The 16,382-nt window shown below is 32.5% G+C and overlaps 1 protein-coding gene across 18 annotated transcripts in view; it reads right to left on the reverse strand.

The window, feature by feature from the left end:
* The window catches only part of LOC138175780 (C2 domain-containing protein 5-like), a 133,542-nt gene that overhangs the window by 83,148 nt on the left and 34,012 nt on the right, over positions 1-16,382 (reverse strand). For 6 of the 18 annotated variants that reach the window (XM_069106245.1, XM_069106246.1, XM_069106244.1 and 3 more), the window contains 2 exons: positions 12,414-12,565; positions 6,012-6,097 (listed from right to left, as the gene is read on the reverse strand). In XM_069106245.1, the coding sequence (XP_068962346.1) occupies positions 6,012-6,097; positions 12,414-12,565 (238 nt within the window). Of the gene's footprint in view, positions 1-5,355; positions 5,389-6,011; positions 6,098-7,949; positions 8,142-12,413; positions 12,566-13,565; positions 13,691-16,382 lie in introns of those variants that run through there. The other 12 variants (XM_069106257.1, XM_069106259.1, XM_069106261.1 and 9 more) reach the window with 6 other exon arrangements.

Consider the following 16,382-nt stretch of genomic DNA (forward strand, 5'->3'; position numbering starts at 1 on the left):
AAGGCTGAGAGAGATTGATTTACTATTGGTCACAAAGCTAGTAAGTGTTTGAGGATTGGTACTCGGGTCTTCTTTATTCCAAGCTTATCACCTATTATAAGCATATATAAGAATAACTGGGTAAAACAGTCAGAATGGATTAGAATCTGCTCTTCTAGAGGAATTACTTGTATCAATTTGATCGCAAGTACATCAAAGTATCACTATAACAAAAATTAAATTTGAGCATCACATTTAATAAAAGTCACATTTTACAGGCAGTCACAAATTAAGGAATAGTACCTAAATAATTTTAGAAATGCATAAGCAAATACTAAAGAGGTGTTATATAGTGTCATAGAGCAAGACCTATAACCTGGGGTCATGGACCCTTTAAAGGGGTATGTGGATAGATTTCAAGGGGTCCATGAAATGGATGGAAAAAATTAAATTTTTATTTTTTCACTAATCTCTACCTGAAATTGAAGAATTCCTTCAATTTAAAAATGTTATTCTGTTAACAGGGTCCATAGATTTGAGCAGACAGCCAAAGGTGCCCATGACACAACAAAAAGATAAGTAAGAATTCTTGCATAGAGGAATAATCTATCACTACTAGTTTAGGCTGTCCCTTTAAAGAAATAACAACCCAGTGTCTACATATAAGGAGAGAGGTGATGCAACATAATGGAAAAGGTACTGAGCTTGGAACGCTGAAAGTGGGCCTGGTTCCTCTCTGACAATAGCTGTGTGGCCCTGGCCACACAGTACCTATTCCATTAACCTACCTCACGGTTATGAGGGTCAAATTAGAATGTTTTTTTATTTAAGCACTTTGCAAAACTTCAGTTTTCAAAGTGATATATAAGTAGCTACTGTTGTTACTGCTGCTATTTAAAAAGGTCATTTTTCAGGTCTTAATAATACTAAAAGTTGGGGCGGCTAGGTGGCGCAGTGAATGGAACACTTGCCCTGGAGTCAGGAGGACCCGAGTTCAAATCCGGCCTCAGACACTTAACACAAAAAAAACTAGCCATGTGACCTTGGGCAAGGCACTTAACCCCAATTGCCCTGCCTTCCCCCCTCCAAAAAAGTAAAAATATAATAATAATAATAATAATAATAATAATAATAATAAAAGTTAGCATTTTATAGCGCTTTAATGTTGGCAAAGTACTTCAAACATGCTAACTTATTTGAGTTATTCAAAGAAAAAACTTTTTAAAGTAAGTTTCTCTGACAAAGGCCTCATTTCTCAAACATATAGAGAAATGAGTCAAAATTTTAAAAATAAGAGTCATTCCTCAAAAGGTATGAACAGTTTTCAGACAAAGTAATCAAAGCTATCTATAGTCATATAAAAAAAAATACTCTTACTATTTACTGGAAAAATGCAAATTAAACCAATTCTAGGGTACTACCTCATACCTATTAGATTGGTTAATAGTGCAGAAAAGGTAAATGACAAATGTTGGAGCAGATGAGGGAAAAATGAGACACTAATCCACTGTTGGCAGTTGTAAACTGATTCAACTATTCTGTAGAACAATCTGGAACTATGTCCAGAGGGCTATAAAACCATGCAAACCCTTTGACCTAGCAATACCACTACTAGATCTGTAGCCCAAAATCAAATTAAAAAACAAAAAGAAAAAGGACCTATATGTACAAAAATATTTATAGAAGCTTTTTTCTGGTGGCAAAGAACTAGAAATTGAGGGGATGCCCATCAGTTGGAGAATGGCTGAACAAGCTGTGGTATGTGAATATGATGGAATACTATTGTGCATGTGATGAGCAGGATGCTCTCAGAAAAACCTGCAAAGACTTGCATGAGCTGATGCAAAGTGAAATGTACCTTGTACAAAGTAACAGCAATATTTTAAGATGATCAGCTGTGAATGACTTAGTTATTCTCAGCAATACAATGATAAACTCTGAAGGACTTATGATGGCTAAAGAAAGAACTGATGGTGGCTGAATACAGATTGAAGCATTTTTTTCACTTATTTCTTTTTCTAGGGGTTTTTTGTAGTCTTTGTTTTCTTTCACAATGTGACTAATATGGAAATGCTTTACATGACTACACGTGTATAAGCTGTATCAAACTGCTTAACTTCTTAATGGGGGTCAGGGAGGAGAAAGGGAGAGAATCTGGAACTCAAACTTTACAAAACAAAAATTAAAAATTGCTTTTACATGTAACTTGGAAAAATAAAATACTAAACAAAAGCTCTTCAAAGATAAAGTAAAAAAGGACATGAATAATAGTGGTTAAGTTTAGCTCAATAGGCAAAGAAAGACAAGAAAGTTATTGATCTACTCATGAGGTTATCAAAATATGCCAGCTAAAAGTGCTCAGTCATGCAAAACTACACAAACCACTTAAACATAAGGTGCATGGAAGAAAACTGCATTTGGAGTTTAATATACTCCCCCACCCCCAAAGTGCTACTTTTAAAAAAATTGTTAAAACCTATGCATAAAATGGAATTTTTAGATTTCCTTTACGAAGCACAGACTTGAAGTCTGAAGGGATCTCCAAAGTCATGTAGCACAACCTATACATGAACAACAGTCCTATTTATAAAAGGTCTATCACTGGGGCGGCCAAGTGGTGCAGTGAGTAAGAGCGTTGGCCCCAGTGTCGGGAGACCCGGGATCGGTTCCGGCCTCATATACTCAGCAGCCACACAAAAATAACTGGCCATGTAACCTTAAGCAAGTTACTTAACCCCAATTGCTTAAAAAAATAAATAAATAAAATAAAAGGTCTATCATTATTCAGTTAGTGAAGATCTTCAACTAGGGGGAACCCACTACCTTCTGAAGTGGCCCATTCCACTTCTAGATAATTCTAATTGTAGGAAAGTTTTCCTTGTTTGAAAAGGATACTTTATATCCTTCTGTATAAACATTTAAGATTGGTTTCTTTGTTAATGTCTCCTTTGAATTTCTGGGCAATCCTACTCTGTAGCTACTCTCTCTGGCATCTAGCTTATGGAACATTTGTATTAAGTGAAATATCCAAGAAGCAGAGTTTTGACAGTACATTAAAGGGCTATACTAAAGAGGCTAATACTAATATATGATACTATAAATATATATATATATTAATATATTATATGGTATACAGTATACATATATATACTAATGTCTCAAAGACTCAGACTTAAGGAGACATTAAAACAACCTCATGAAAGTAAACTACATCCTTTAAAATAAGACAAAAACTGTGTTCCTACATATCCAAAAATATCAAAAACAAGACTTAGATCTTCCCATTATATAGTTAATAATATGTTCATGCTGCTAATGTGGAATATCCATAATGATAATCCAAAAAAGAACTTCCTCTGAAGGAAGCTATCATAATCATACAAGTAACCTGTGATACTGTATCAGATCAGGGATGAGGGAGAAGAGGGAATATGCATTTATATAGCACCTACTATGTGTAAGGTATTATACTAAGTAATTCACAAACACTATCACATTTTATGCTCATTAAAACCTTGTGAGGTAGGTGCTATATTCCCGATTTACAGCTGAGGAAACTGAGGCAAACAGAGGTTAAGTGACTTGCCTCAAGTCACACAGCTAGTAAAAATCTGAGGCTGAATTTGACCTCAGGTCTTCTAAACTCCAGGCCAGGCACTCTAACCACTGTGTCATCTATCTATAGACTATAAGCAACAATTAAAATTTAGGAAGCAGCCAATATGCTACACACAGAAAACAACTGCCTTACTACTGGAGAAAGTGAGATACTGATGGAAAACAACTGTACTGATGTTAATGAAAACAGTCTACATGTAGAACCTGAAGTCATTAAAAAAACTTAAATACATTTAACTTTCTCTTTTCCTTCTATCAGGCAGATACCTATCATTGAAATGCTTAAAAGATGTAGAGTAGAGAAAGGATTTCTTTTCTTAAAGATTCAAAGTATACTCCTTGCTCTACAAGGAGGAAAACAAGAAAATTAGGATATAAGTGGATCCATAGGCATTAAGTACAATCTAAGGTTCAAATAGAAAGGAATTAGACATGTGCCTGGGCACATGTGGAAAATATACTGCATGCTTCAGTGGTTGTAGTTCTAAATATTTCTTAAAACATGTCACATTAGCAACACAGTCACAGGTAAATGAAAAAAAAAAAACACGTAAACAGGTTATACTCAATCCGTTACTTCAGATTATTGGACTCCCTGACTTCAGGTGCCTATTATGGAGGCATTATACTGACTCAACAGATACCCAGAGACTAAACAATACAGATTTAATTTTTACAGATCAGGAATAAAATTATAGCTTACAACATGGCAAATTTCAATCCCATGTGGACAATCCTACAGGCTTCAACTTTGCTATAATAATCAAATTACAGGCTAAAATTCAAAGTAATATTCACTGCATTTTTAAAGACAGATGTAAAGTTTTTTGGCATAGACATATTAAAGACATAATATACATATAAAATTCCATTACATCAAAATCCAGGAGATCTCAAATTACTTACTTATAATTAGTACTGTTTGATTGAAATCACATATCTATTCTGAGAAAACTGGAGAGAAAGAGGATTCAAAGATCTGGGGTAGTGAATTAAAATTTTTTTAAAGGTTTCTTAAATCTAATAAGGAAAAGTAGGAGGCTGTTATGCATATATCTTTATTCTCATCTGCTGTCTCCTCTAAGATTGTACATCTTTTTGTATGCTTCTTTTAGTGGACAGCTATAAAATGGGCTATTCAGGTAGGATTAACTGAGAAGTTTAAATGCATAAGAGGTGAAGAGCTGAAAGGTTATTTGTTACTTAATGATAAAGCAAGATTGCTGCTAAACTCTCAGTTAATTTCTCTTTCCATTGTTGCCTATGAATCAAACAAGGCACACACAGTTACATAGAAAAGGACTGGGCAAAGAATATATGAAAAACTGATTTGGTAATACAGAATAGTTGTGATCTGCAGAATCCTTCTTTATAGTGACTGGTATTTATCGTAATAGAATTTTATATGTATTTTTAAATGCCAGCATAAAAGAGGAAATGTAAAAAAAGGTTTTCTTTTTTAAAAAATGTTTATAACTTTAAAAATAAAATCATGAGTGATTGAAAGCTAACTATAAGTGTTTTGAAAATAAATTAAATGAAATATATTATCATGCATAATATTAGTTAATGGGCCTCACAAGTGCTGTTAAATTAAATGTATTAACATGGTACATTATGAACAGGAAAAAAAAGCTAGCAACATTTCCAAAGGAAAAAGAAAAAGCTTAAATAAATTTTAAATAAATTAAGATTAAAATTTTAAAAGCTCTCAATCCAAGAAACAAAAAGACTCTCACACATTTTTTAGAAACATACCCGACTTCTACAGAACCTATGAGGCGATCCTCCCTTAGCAATGGAGTAACACAAAAAATGAAAAGAGAAAATCATCCAAAAACTATAACTATTCATTTTCTCCCTGATATACTTCAATATATATTTAGTGCACAAGAAACAATATGGATGCCTAAATAATATCAGCTGCATTAAAAAAATCCAAATATGAAATTTGTAAATTTGTTATTATTTTCATGGGACTGGACAATGGTAAGAATAATCTAAGTAAATAAAATACAGGTATTATTTTTAATTATATTAACTATAATTGAAATGACATTACTTATTTTCTACAATATATCTGAAAAACAAATTAGAAAAAAAAACTTCTAAATAAAGCCTTTTTTTCAATGTTATCTGCAATTAAATTCCAAGACAAAAAAAAGTAAGTTATATTCAATGATTATTCCACATCAGTTTTATTGTTCAACAATATGTAAGCTAATATTTTGAACACATGATGCTTTTAAAACCTTATTATTGCTATTTTAAAACTCTTTAGAGGGACTCATCAAAACATACTCTACAAAAAAAAATTAAACATAAAGTAATAAAATCACACCAACACATCACATTTCTTTTATACCATTAATAATGTAAGAACAATGAAATTATTGTGAAATTGTGTTCCTTACCCTCTGTTCCAGTGCTGATTGAGTCTGCTGTCTTAACAGAGCTTTAAATGGCCCCCCTTCTTTTCCAGCACTCCCACTGCCCATTCCTAAGGAATATCAGTACATAAATAATATCTATGGAAACAAACAACTTTCATAGAAATAGAAAACCTCAGTACAATTATTTTTCTTCCATGAGCCCCCCCAGAATTATTTTAAAATGTACCAAGCAAAATATTTTAATATTAAATTAGTATCATCAAAACAAATAAATCAAATATGGTCAAATACTTCATTTTGCACGTTGAAGTTTTCCCTAACAGTCAAGGTTTCCTAGTATACTAGAAATAGATTTATAATGGTTTTTAAAGTCTAAATACATAATTTTAGGCTAACTTCCTTTAATGAGAAATAATGGTGAAGGGATAAATACTTGTACCCTACAAAGCTCTCCTTTAGAAAAAAAAATTCTAAGTATGTATAAGTGCCTACTAAGAGTAAATTAGTTTCTATGTATTGGTTTCAAATATGTAACCAAAGCCAATAACTTCCCACATTAGGTAAAACACATAACTCCTCTGGTCATCTCAGTATTCTCATCAGTAAAAAGGTGGTAAGTTGGACTAGTTCATCCTTCCCCACTTTAAAACTCAATGATTTTAAATAAAATTGGTTGCCATGCCAAAGGACTACATTGATATATATTTACCTGTTTTCATATATAAAAGTCACAGAAGAAAATTCAACGTTTCAAAATATTCTAGTGAGTCCAAATACTTAAGCTATTTTAAAATATTGTCTAAAATCTAAATTGGGATCTACCATATCACTATGTCTAATGATATTTTCATACTTTTCAAAGCCCTCTCATAGAACTTAACACAAAATAATAAATTTAAAACCCAAAATGTACAATAAGAAAATCACAAATGAACAGTTTTGAATGAAAGAACTGCGTTTAGCAAACATTTGCCTGTATTTTAAAATCTTAATGTTACTTTCCCTACCTTTTCTTCTAATAATACCAACTGACTGAATCAGGGTAAAAGAATTATATTATGAACATCAGGGTACAGGTGAGAAGCAAGAATCTGACACAGTAAAATTAAAAATTCAATCCCACCCTATTCAAAATTGATGTATAGAGTCAAGTTTAGTAAAATTCCCTACGTAAGAACTAGTATACTTATGTAAGAACTAATATATTTTTAGCTGTTCTTGGATAAGGAAACAAAGATTAGCATATGTATAGTCCCATTCTGGTGTTTTTTTTTCTCCCAGAAAAATGAACTCGTTTAACTCATAACATACTTTCTAGGGACTATACAATACTAACTAGAGACACAAAATGAAGATCTTTATACAAAGCATACTGAAAGCACAAAACAAAATGGATTCCTTAGAGAGAAAAAAAAATACACCACCACCACCACAAAGAAATCTTAGCAGGATATTATGATGTTTATGCCAATGGAATGAAATAAGGGAAAGCGAAAATGAAAAGTATAGGCCTAATGAGACAAACTAATTTGAACAAAATAACTACATTTTCAAATGGCTGCTAACAACATGATAATAGGGATCCAATAATATGAATGAAGTTGATGTGAAGAGAAGTTCAAGTATATGAACCAAAATAGGAATACTAATGACTGGAAGGCAAGGTATTTATTCCTAGGTCTTAATTTCTTGAAAACATAAAATTTTTACACATCGTAAAATATATATACATATATGCTGTCAGCATCATTTTTCAAAAAAAGAATTATTAACCATTTAAATACCCATGAGTGAACTCAGTAACTGTCTCATATAGGGTTTTTTCCTTTTGTAAATAAGAAAAATAGATGCTCCGTGTATAATACCCAATAATGAATTCCTTATAAGACTATAATTACTTTGTTAAACTGTGATTTAAAAAAAAATAGGGGGAAAAAAGTTGTTATAGCTTGATCCTACCAGAAGCAGCCAGGAGCAACTCTTCACTGAAAGAAACACTTTTCCTCAGAACAACTGGGCTGATATGGCTAGAGTGATGAGGGGTAAGGCTAGATTCCGAGAGGAGACAGGACTTTTTAAGATGAGGGGAACCAGAAGAGAGAGAGGGGGAGCTGGGACACAGGAAAATCCTAGGACCCTGTGGGTAAGGTGCTGTGGAGGAAAGTGGTAGAGAAAAGATGTAGATTCAGAAGATGACCAGAAAAAGCAGGATAAGGAAAGCAATGATGAAACAAAACATAACATTAAAAATGAATTTTTTTTAATGCAGACATATACAGCCATCTTATGAAAAGTTCCCATTAGGAAACAGTAATGCCAAGACCATATAATGTCACAATGTAGATGAAAAGCATATTATACAGACTTTAAAATGGAAACACTTACTGTAAGCTTTATTTAATAGGCTCTACTTCAGTATTCTTCAGTATCTTAAGATTTCATGATATCCTAGACTGTTTAAATTACTTCAATAATATATTAAATTTAAGCTACTTATATTTTTAAAGTTTAAGTACTAATTTAAAATGTATCAAATTTAAAATAAATTTAAGGTCTAAAACCTGGACGAGTTGTAATTTTTAAATGTGTCTGTGTGTACAAAACAAAATGTTGCAACATACACTAAACAGTATATTTTAAGTGAAAAGTAAACTAAAAAAAATTTAATGGATTATCTCATCAATTTGGTTGTTCTATTTTAATGATTTTATTTGCTATTTAATACATCACTAATAATTTTTGTTTCAATAAAAATAAGTAGGTAGGTATTTTTCTGACTTTGAATTAAGTCAAGCCATGCTTTTCTTGTGCAAATTTAAAATATGTTATCAACATTTTAAATGGTTTTTTCTCTCTGATAAAAGTATTACCAACCAGTCTATTATCACAAAGATGTGACTATATTAAAGATCAAATGATATGCCATGAATCAAAACAGCTATATGCAGTATTTTATGCCTCTCCTCCAAAGACCAACATAAAACATATTTTACTATACTACTAGCTAACTATATAAAGAGCTAAGATAAAATCAATAAAGCACAGAAGCTTACCACTGAAAAGAACTATGGTCATAATAGTAAATATAGAAACTAATTAACAGTTTATAATTTTGGATTCTAAATTACTTAAATTTTTTGAAAAGGCAATGAAAAAGAAAAAATTTAAAACTTCCCAAGTACAGATGCTGGCCTCTACCTATTAAAAAAAAATACTTCCTCATTCAGTCATATTTTATATTTTAATTTTGATTACTTTGTTCATAATATAATAATAATAATTAATCATTTCCCAGGTGGGCTTTAAGTAATTTACATATAGTATAAATTTCTATTTCTTTGAATATATTTTCTCCTTTTTCATTTTTAGCTTTTTTACTTTTAATTTTGGAAGTTGCCTCAAATTATTTCTGAAAGTATATAGAAATAAAATAAGAAGATAAGGAAGTAAGCAAAAAATTACTGTATTTTGCTAGACATGTAGAGACAACTACCAAGCACACTCAGCTATTAACCTTAGATACATGTTATTTTTTGTTCACCCCTGTGATTTCATCAGGTAGCGAACTCCTTATATGTCAACTGTCTTCATCAATACAGTTCCATTACCTGTCTAAACTATTTAATCTTGGAAAGTTGCCACGTTCACACTGACTATGTCAGAAGCAGGACATGAACACAGCTTTTTCAAACTTCAATGACAGCCCTTTATCACCTACACCAGGCTCCCTCTCCTACTATCCACATAAATTAAGGGAAATATGAAGACAGATTTATTTACATACATTTAAATTTCAAGGAATACAGTAGACTCAGGGAAAACCAAACAATTAAAGCATTAACTATATTGTCTATACTTAGTTTGACATTTATAAAACTCAAAACATAATGTTACTATTAAGGTAATTAATAAGAATAGGCAATCTAACTGAAAAGTATATAGTGCATTGTATAAATTTTAATTTAGGAACCCTCAAACTTTATAAACAAATCTCCTTAGTTCTAAGAAAATAAAAGTAAAAGCTCAAAATAAACATTTCTAGGGGTTTAGACAAAATGAATTACAAGAAGTTTTCACAGATCCAGTTCAGTTATGAACCAGAACATGAAAGGGAACTTACAAGAATATCTTCCAGTAGGCTATTTGAAAACAACAAAACAAGGAAACCAGTCAATGCTTACAGTTAATTTGCTCACTGGTTCCTATATTATGACCACAACTTCTTATACACCTGAGTTCTTAAGAGTGTTTGTATCCACAAGGATGCAGGATATAATTAAAACTTTAGTCCATGTGTGTGAAGACTCTTCTTAAATTGAAACACACAATCCAGGGTCTAAACACACTATCCAGTTATTTTAAATGATTAGAAATTAGGCAAACAAGAAATTTGGAGAGGAAAAAAATACAAATTCAATTTATTTTTTTTTCAAATTAAATGCAATTTTTGTTCCCAGATTGTTATGTATACAGAGTAGAAAGAATTGCATGCTGGTATCTTCTATTTTCATTTCCTAAACCCTAAAAAACTTCAGTTATTTCTAAAAAGACTGCCTCTGCACAAAGATGTAGTTGTTCAAAGCTCATGAAATAACATCCATAAGATCTAACCAATACTGTAAGAGCTTTTTACAAATAATGTATTACTGTAAGTAGAGCAATTTAGATTCAGAACAAATACTGAGAGTGGTGGATAGGAGCTTCAGCACAGGCCTTGGAACTATATGAAATGATGCTATCAATAGTTCTAACAAATAGGAAAACTAAAAGCTACTCCTACTTTTTAAACCACTATCATCTTTAGTATGACTGTTATACCAACTAAAATGCAATATATTTTCAAGTCTACTTAAAGAATTACCCTTTATGGAACCGTGATTCCTCATGACTTCAAGTCTTTGCCATTAGCAATTTTAGTTTGGGACTCATTTACTTTAGAATTAATAAGGCAAAAGTGCCACAGTCAGATGTCTTAATTTAAACTTTTATTACACTACAATTTAAATTAAATTTTCAACTGTTTTAAATGTGATAGATAACCTAAATAAATACATGTGCCTACTTGTTAAATTCTGAACCATTTATTAACATACTGAATTATTTTTACCATTATTTTTAGTATGATGTGAAATTAAAAATCAAAAAACCCAGGTTTCTTTTCAAGTAAGCATGAAAACTGCCAAATCATATTTTTTACAATTTGTTTTCTTTAACAATTTCATTTATTAAATTTAGTTTAGTTTAAAAAAAATCCACAAATAATTTCTTTATTCTTCAAGCTCCCATGCTTTTAAAATTAGATTTGTTTTCAAGCAGCAAATGAAAAAGTAATTAAAATAAAGTAAGCCAAAATGACACAAGACAAAATATATATATTTTTTAGAATGTGGATTAAATCCCATGGGAAAATGTCCCAGATCAATATGCAGTTTATAAAAATCCCATCACCCCAATTGTTTTCCTCCAATTTCTTTTTTTTTTTTAAGCAATAGGGGTTAAGTAACTTGCTCAAGGTTACATGGCCAGTTATTTTGGGCAGGTGTTAAGTATCTGAGGCAGGAACCGATCCCGGGTCTCCCGACTCCAGGGCTAGCACTCTTACTCACTGCACCAACTGGCCACCCCTTCCTCCAATTTCTTAAAACATTTTTTGAATTTTTTTTTGTTGGGGGGGGGGACTATATCCTAAAGATGAAGGAAAGAACCAGATGACAAACCCCAAAAAAATTCTAGACAAATTTTGACAAAGTAGGGGGCCAGTGTGGGGAATGAATGGAAGGAACAGGGAACTTTTGGGGGCAGAGGGGATAAAAATTCAGAAATATGGAAAAAGGACAAGTAAAAATGGTATTTTTCTACCTTATAGGATGGAACAAATTACAAAAACTAATAATTATAAATCACTTATTAACATGACACTACCATTCCAGAGAGATTTTGTAAGTGTTCTTTGTAATATTATGAATATTTTAGGATTAAATTTATAGACCTCAGAATGAATAAGCAGAATACAGAAAATTTCAAAAATATATATTACATGAGGAATTTAGTTTCACTTTTTTACTAATAAGTTAACTCTTCAACTACCTAATATGCTTTAACAAAATAATGTATGTCCCCAAAAATTAGAGTATTAAAAAAAAATGTCAACAGGTAAAATAAGAATTGTGTTTGTCATCTAGTCTCTCAAACTTAAACTATCAAAGAAACTTAAACCTCTGAGCTACCAACCTATGTGGTAGAAATCACATCAAATTAATTCCTACATTGTAAAAATATATTCATATTTTAATTGTGACAGTTGAAAATTATTAGTGTTGGCATCATTTTAATTAACTTATATGCCAAAAGCAGAAGAAAAAGTTTGGATGAAAAGCCAACAAGAACAGAACCAAATTAAAAAAGCGGGTGGAAGCGCCTTACCAGTTTTGGGTGTCAAACTCAAATCTGTGTCAGAAGAAGAGGACTGTCGACTGTAGGACTTGGAAGGTGAAAAGGAATAAGTTTGATTTTTCAGAGGGGTGGAGGGTCCTGATGAGTGAGTATTGGGATTGGGATCTTCATTGAAGGGAATCCTGCCAGAAGAAGGTGGAAAGATATTAAGCAATCATGTGCCAAAGGACCTGGCTGATGGCAGCATGATCCAAACACCAGGATGGGATGGGTTGGGGCTGGGCCAGCAGTCATTTCTTAAGTGTGAAGCTGGGGATGAGGTCAAAGACAAAGAATTTCTATTTACCCATTCAGTATTCTTCAGATAAATATTATCTGCACTGAAACAGTTAACGAGCCAAGTAAAAGGCATGAAATGTCAGACTCAGGGAAAAAAATATACCAAAGAGAAATAACCAAAGAGAATAAATACATGGCTAAAAATATTTTCAAATTAACAATGCTTTTTGATTCCAGTTACAAAATAAAAAAAAAAATGATGATGACTGCAAATGATGTGTGTAAATATGTTCAAATATACTGATATTTGCACACATATATATCTTCCAAAAAAAATGTTTCCTTATCCTATAGCATCAAGAGTGCCACAGCTAAAAACAAAGCAATGAAGAAAATGGATATAACTACACTGAAACATTTCTGTTTCGTGCAGAATCACTGCTTACCTGTACTCCAACAAGATCTCTTCCATAGAATTACACAAGCCATATTTAAAAGGTTTTATAAAAGAGTTAAAATAAGAAGATATAGGTAATTTGGACAAAATTTAATTTTCTGTCCAATCACAATTCTAGTTTCTATGTAAAACCAGAAAGAAAATGCAAAAGCTACATACTGGAGTATTTCACCATAAATTTATGAGAGAGAACAATTTGAAAACAAGTGTATGGGTCTATGGAAGAGACTTTGGAAGTGAAAAGGACACTTTCTCTTCCAAACAACTCTAGCCTTTGTTTTAACAGTTGAATACAGTAGTTCTTCACCGACAGCAGGACTTCCAGTGAGAAAAGGAAGGACAAAAGATTTATGGTACCTGCCTACACTGCCTGCCTGCCTGCCCTTTGCGACCACTCTGCCTGTGGCCTGTCTCTCCCCAGCTCCTGAGTCTGAGCAGTCTCGTACCAGTGTAGATGAGAGTGGGAACAGACACAGAGAAGTTCTGAGTAAGTCGTGAGCCAGTAGCAGTGTGAATTGGGCTGTTGTGAGTCGAACGGCATCCATGGCTTGGAGGGTGAACCAGCGGAGACCTGAGAGAATTTGCAGTCAAGGTGGAAGAAAAGAAAACAATATATACAACAGATTGCAAAGTTATGTTAAAATGATTGCAGGGTGCTTTAGTTTGAGGAGAGCACATATTTTTAAGCAGCTCCTAAGAGTTACAAATCCCTAACATGCAAAAGACCAGATGAAACCCCAAAGCGGGGGGAAAGAACAGATACACATTAGCTAAAGATACGTTATAGTCAAAATTTTTAAAGGAAAAGTTAATAAACTGTGAGCTTTGATTAGAGAATTAAGTAGAAAGGACACCATATTTTCTTGCTTAGTTGAATTTAAGATTTTGGCTCTAAGGCTGCCTAAATATACAAGGTTTCTCTTTACTGTCATCATCAGTGACCTCACAGTACAGACTTTATGGGAGGAAAACACCCATAAAACTGAAAAGTTAAATACACAGAGCTAAATCATATTACATCTTTGAAATTAGTAATCCTAAATAATGTCACTTATACAATCAAATTCTTTAAGAGAATTTTACATATCATGTTTGACTAAAACAAAAATTTCCAAAGAACATTTTCTATATGGGGGGGGCCAAAGGATATGAAAAAAAAATACCATGATAGTTTAGGATAAAGAGAAAGTGAAAGTGTTTAAGGACATATCTATTAGAATAAACATTTTGATGTACATTATATGTATATTTTTAAAACTGGTAACAATACACCAAACAAAGCAAAAAGCATTATTAAAATGCATCATCAATTAAGCCAATAGTCTTTTTAAAAAATTAATTTCCTTTGGGCCACTCCTTGTATAGAATATATTTTTCAAATGGCAATTTAAATTAAATTTTCTAAGATAGTACTAACACCCTAAATGAGGAAATACAGTATACATGTAGTAAAATATATTTATATAATAAAAACTTTTACCAGTAAAAAAAAATATGACATTCTCAAATTATAAAATTTCTACTTAAAAAAGACTTTAAATGTCCTGGGTAAAAATAAAAAAAAAAAAAGATCTATAGGGCATAAATGTCCTGTTTTGTTTTTTTTTCAATATCTACTTACTCAAGAGAAGTTTAGGAAGCCCAGCTTCCATTGACCTTATTTTATGGTCCTTTATTCTATGAACTATCATTGTATGGTATTATCACAGAATAGTAGTTTTCTAAGAGCAGTCTCCTAGTACTGATGGCTATGGTAATCTTCAATATAGTCTGCAGGCTAATATTCCTGCAATACTAATATTCCTAATACCCCTAACATGTGGGTACTCATATTCTTTTTGTTACTATGCTATAATCTACTTATACTAGGTATGTAATAAAATTACATAGTACTTATTTGGAACTCCACCAATAGAAACCACCAAAATAATTTCAGGTGAGGTCTCACTTTAACAAACAGATGAGGTCAGTGGTCTCTGCATTATTTTACTGAGCTAAAATGGAACAAAACTACCAGTATAAACAAAAGACATCTTACAATGGAAAACTCTACCACCCAAAAATGAAAATAATGTACAACATTAGAATTTAGTGATATATGTATTATAGTTACATACTGATGAAAATAGTTAAAAATTTAACTTTCTTAAGAGTAAATCACATTAAAGAGCATTTTATGTAAATATACATTTTCCTTAAGGGCATAGAAAAAAAGGATTCCACTGCCCCAGGCCCAACTATTCTTCCCTCTGTAAACTCTCTCTTGGTGAACTTACCAACTCTTATGGGTTTAGTTATCTATCACCTGTTGGTAGATGAATCACCTATATATCCAGACCCAGGTCTCTTCTCTGAACTTCACTTTCACATCACCAGTTGCCTATGGGATATCTCAAATGCAACATGTTCAATAGAGAATTAGTTAACCTTCTACAAAATCCAGCCCTTTTCCAAATCTGCCTATTTCTGCTAAAAGTACCATTATGACTACAAAGATATAGTCTCCCAAGTTGTAAACCTTGGCATTATCCTCAACTTCTCACACTCTCTCCTTTCGTTTATCCAGTCAATTGCCAAATCTTGCCATTTTTAACTCCACATCTCTCACATCTGACTTTAGATCAGGTTCTCATCCACTCCTCCCCTAGATTACTCATTAGCGTTCTTGCTTCAAGGCTCCTCCCACTGCTTCAATCCTTCCTCCACAATGTTGACCAAGTAATTTTCCTTAAACTCAGATATGACCATATCACTACAATACTCAAAACTGCACTAACTTCCTAATGCCTCTAGAATCAAATACAAAGTCCTTCTCAACTTTGCCCTAACCTATCTTTTCTCCCAAATTATAAGTCCCTTTCCCTCCAGTGCTCTATGACTGAACTAAATTGGCCTTCTCTCTTTTCCTCACCCATGATGCTCTATCTCTAGTCTCTAGGTCTGATTATCTTCCATGCTGGAATGCACTCCTTCTGAGCCTCTGCTCCTCCTGTAGAACCCAACTTAAGCACTGGCATCAGAGTGCAGCCTTTCTTGACCTCTTCCCCCCACAACTAATGCAAACTACCTTGAATGTCACTAATTTGCACTTATCTCTATTTACTCTCTTCATAGTAACTCTATATCCATGAACAGAGGTCCTGCTTTACTGTATGAAATGTAGTCTCCTTGAGGAAAAAGACTGCTTCCATAGACTGCACTTATACCCCCAGGGTTGGCATGGTTCCTGATGTAGAGCAGGCATCTAAAAGTCTGCTGACCAA

Source organism: Petaurus breviceps, unplaced genomic scaffold (genome assembly GCF_028583685.1).
Source record: "Petaurus breviceps papuanus isolate PSGF00001 unplaced genomic scaffold, PetGlider_PUasm1.0 79, whole genome shotgun sequence".
Taxonomy (NCBI): domain Eukaryota; kingdom Metazoa; phylum Chordata; class Mammalia; order Diprotodontia; family Petauridae; genus Petaurus; species Petaurus breviceps.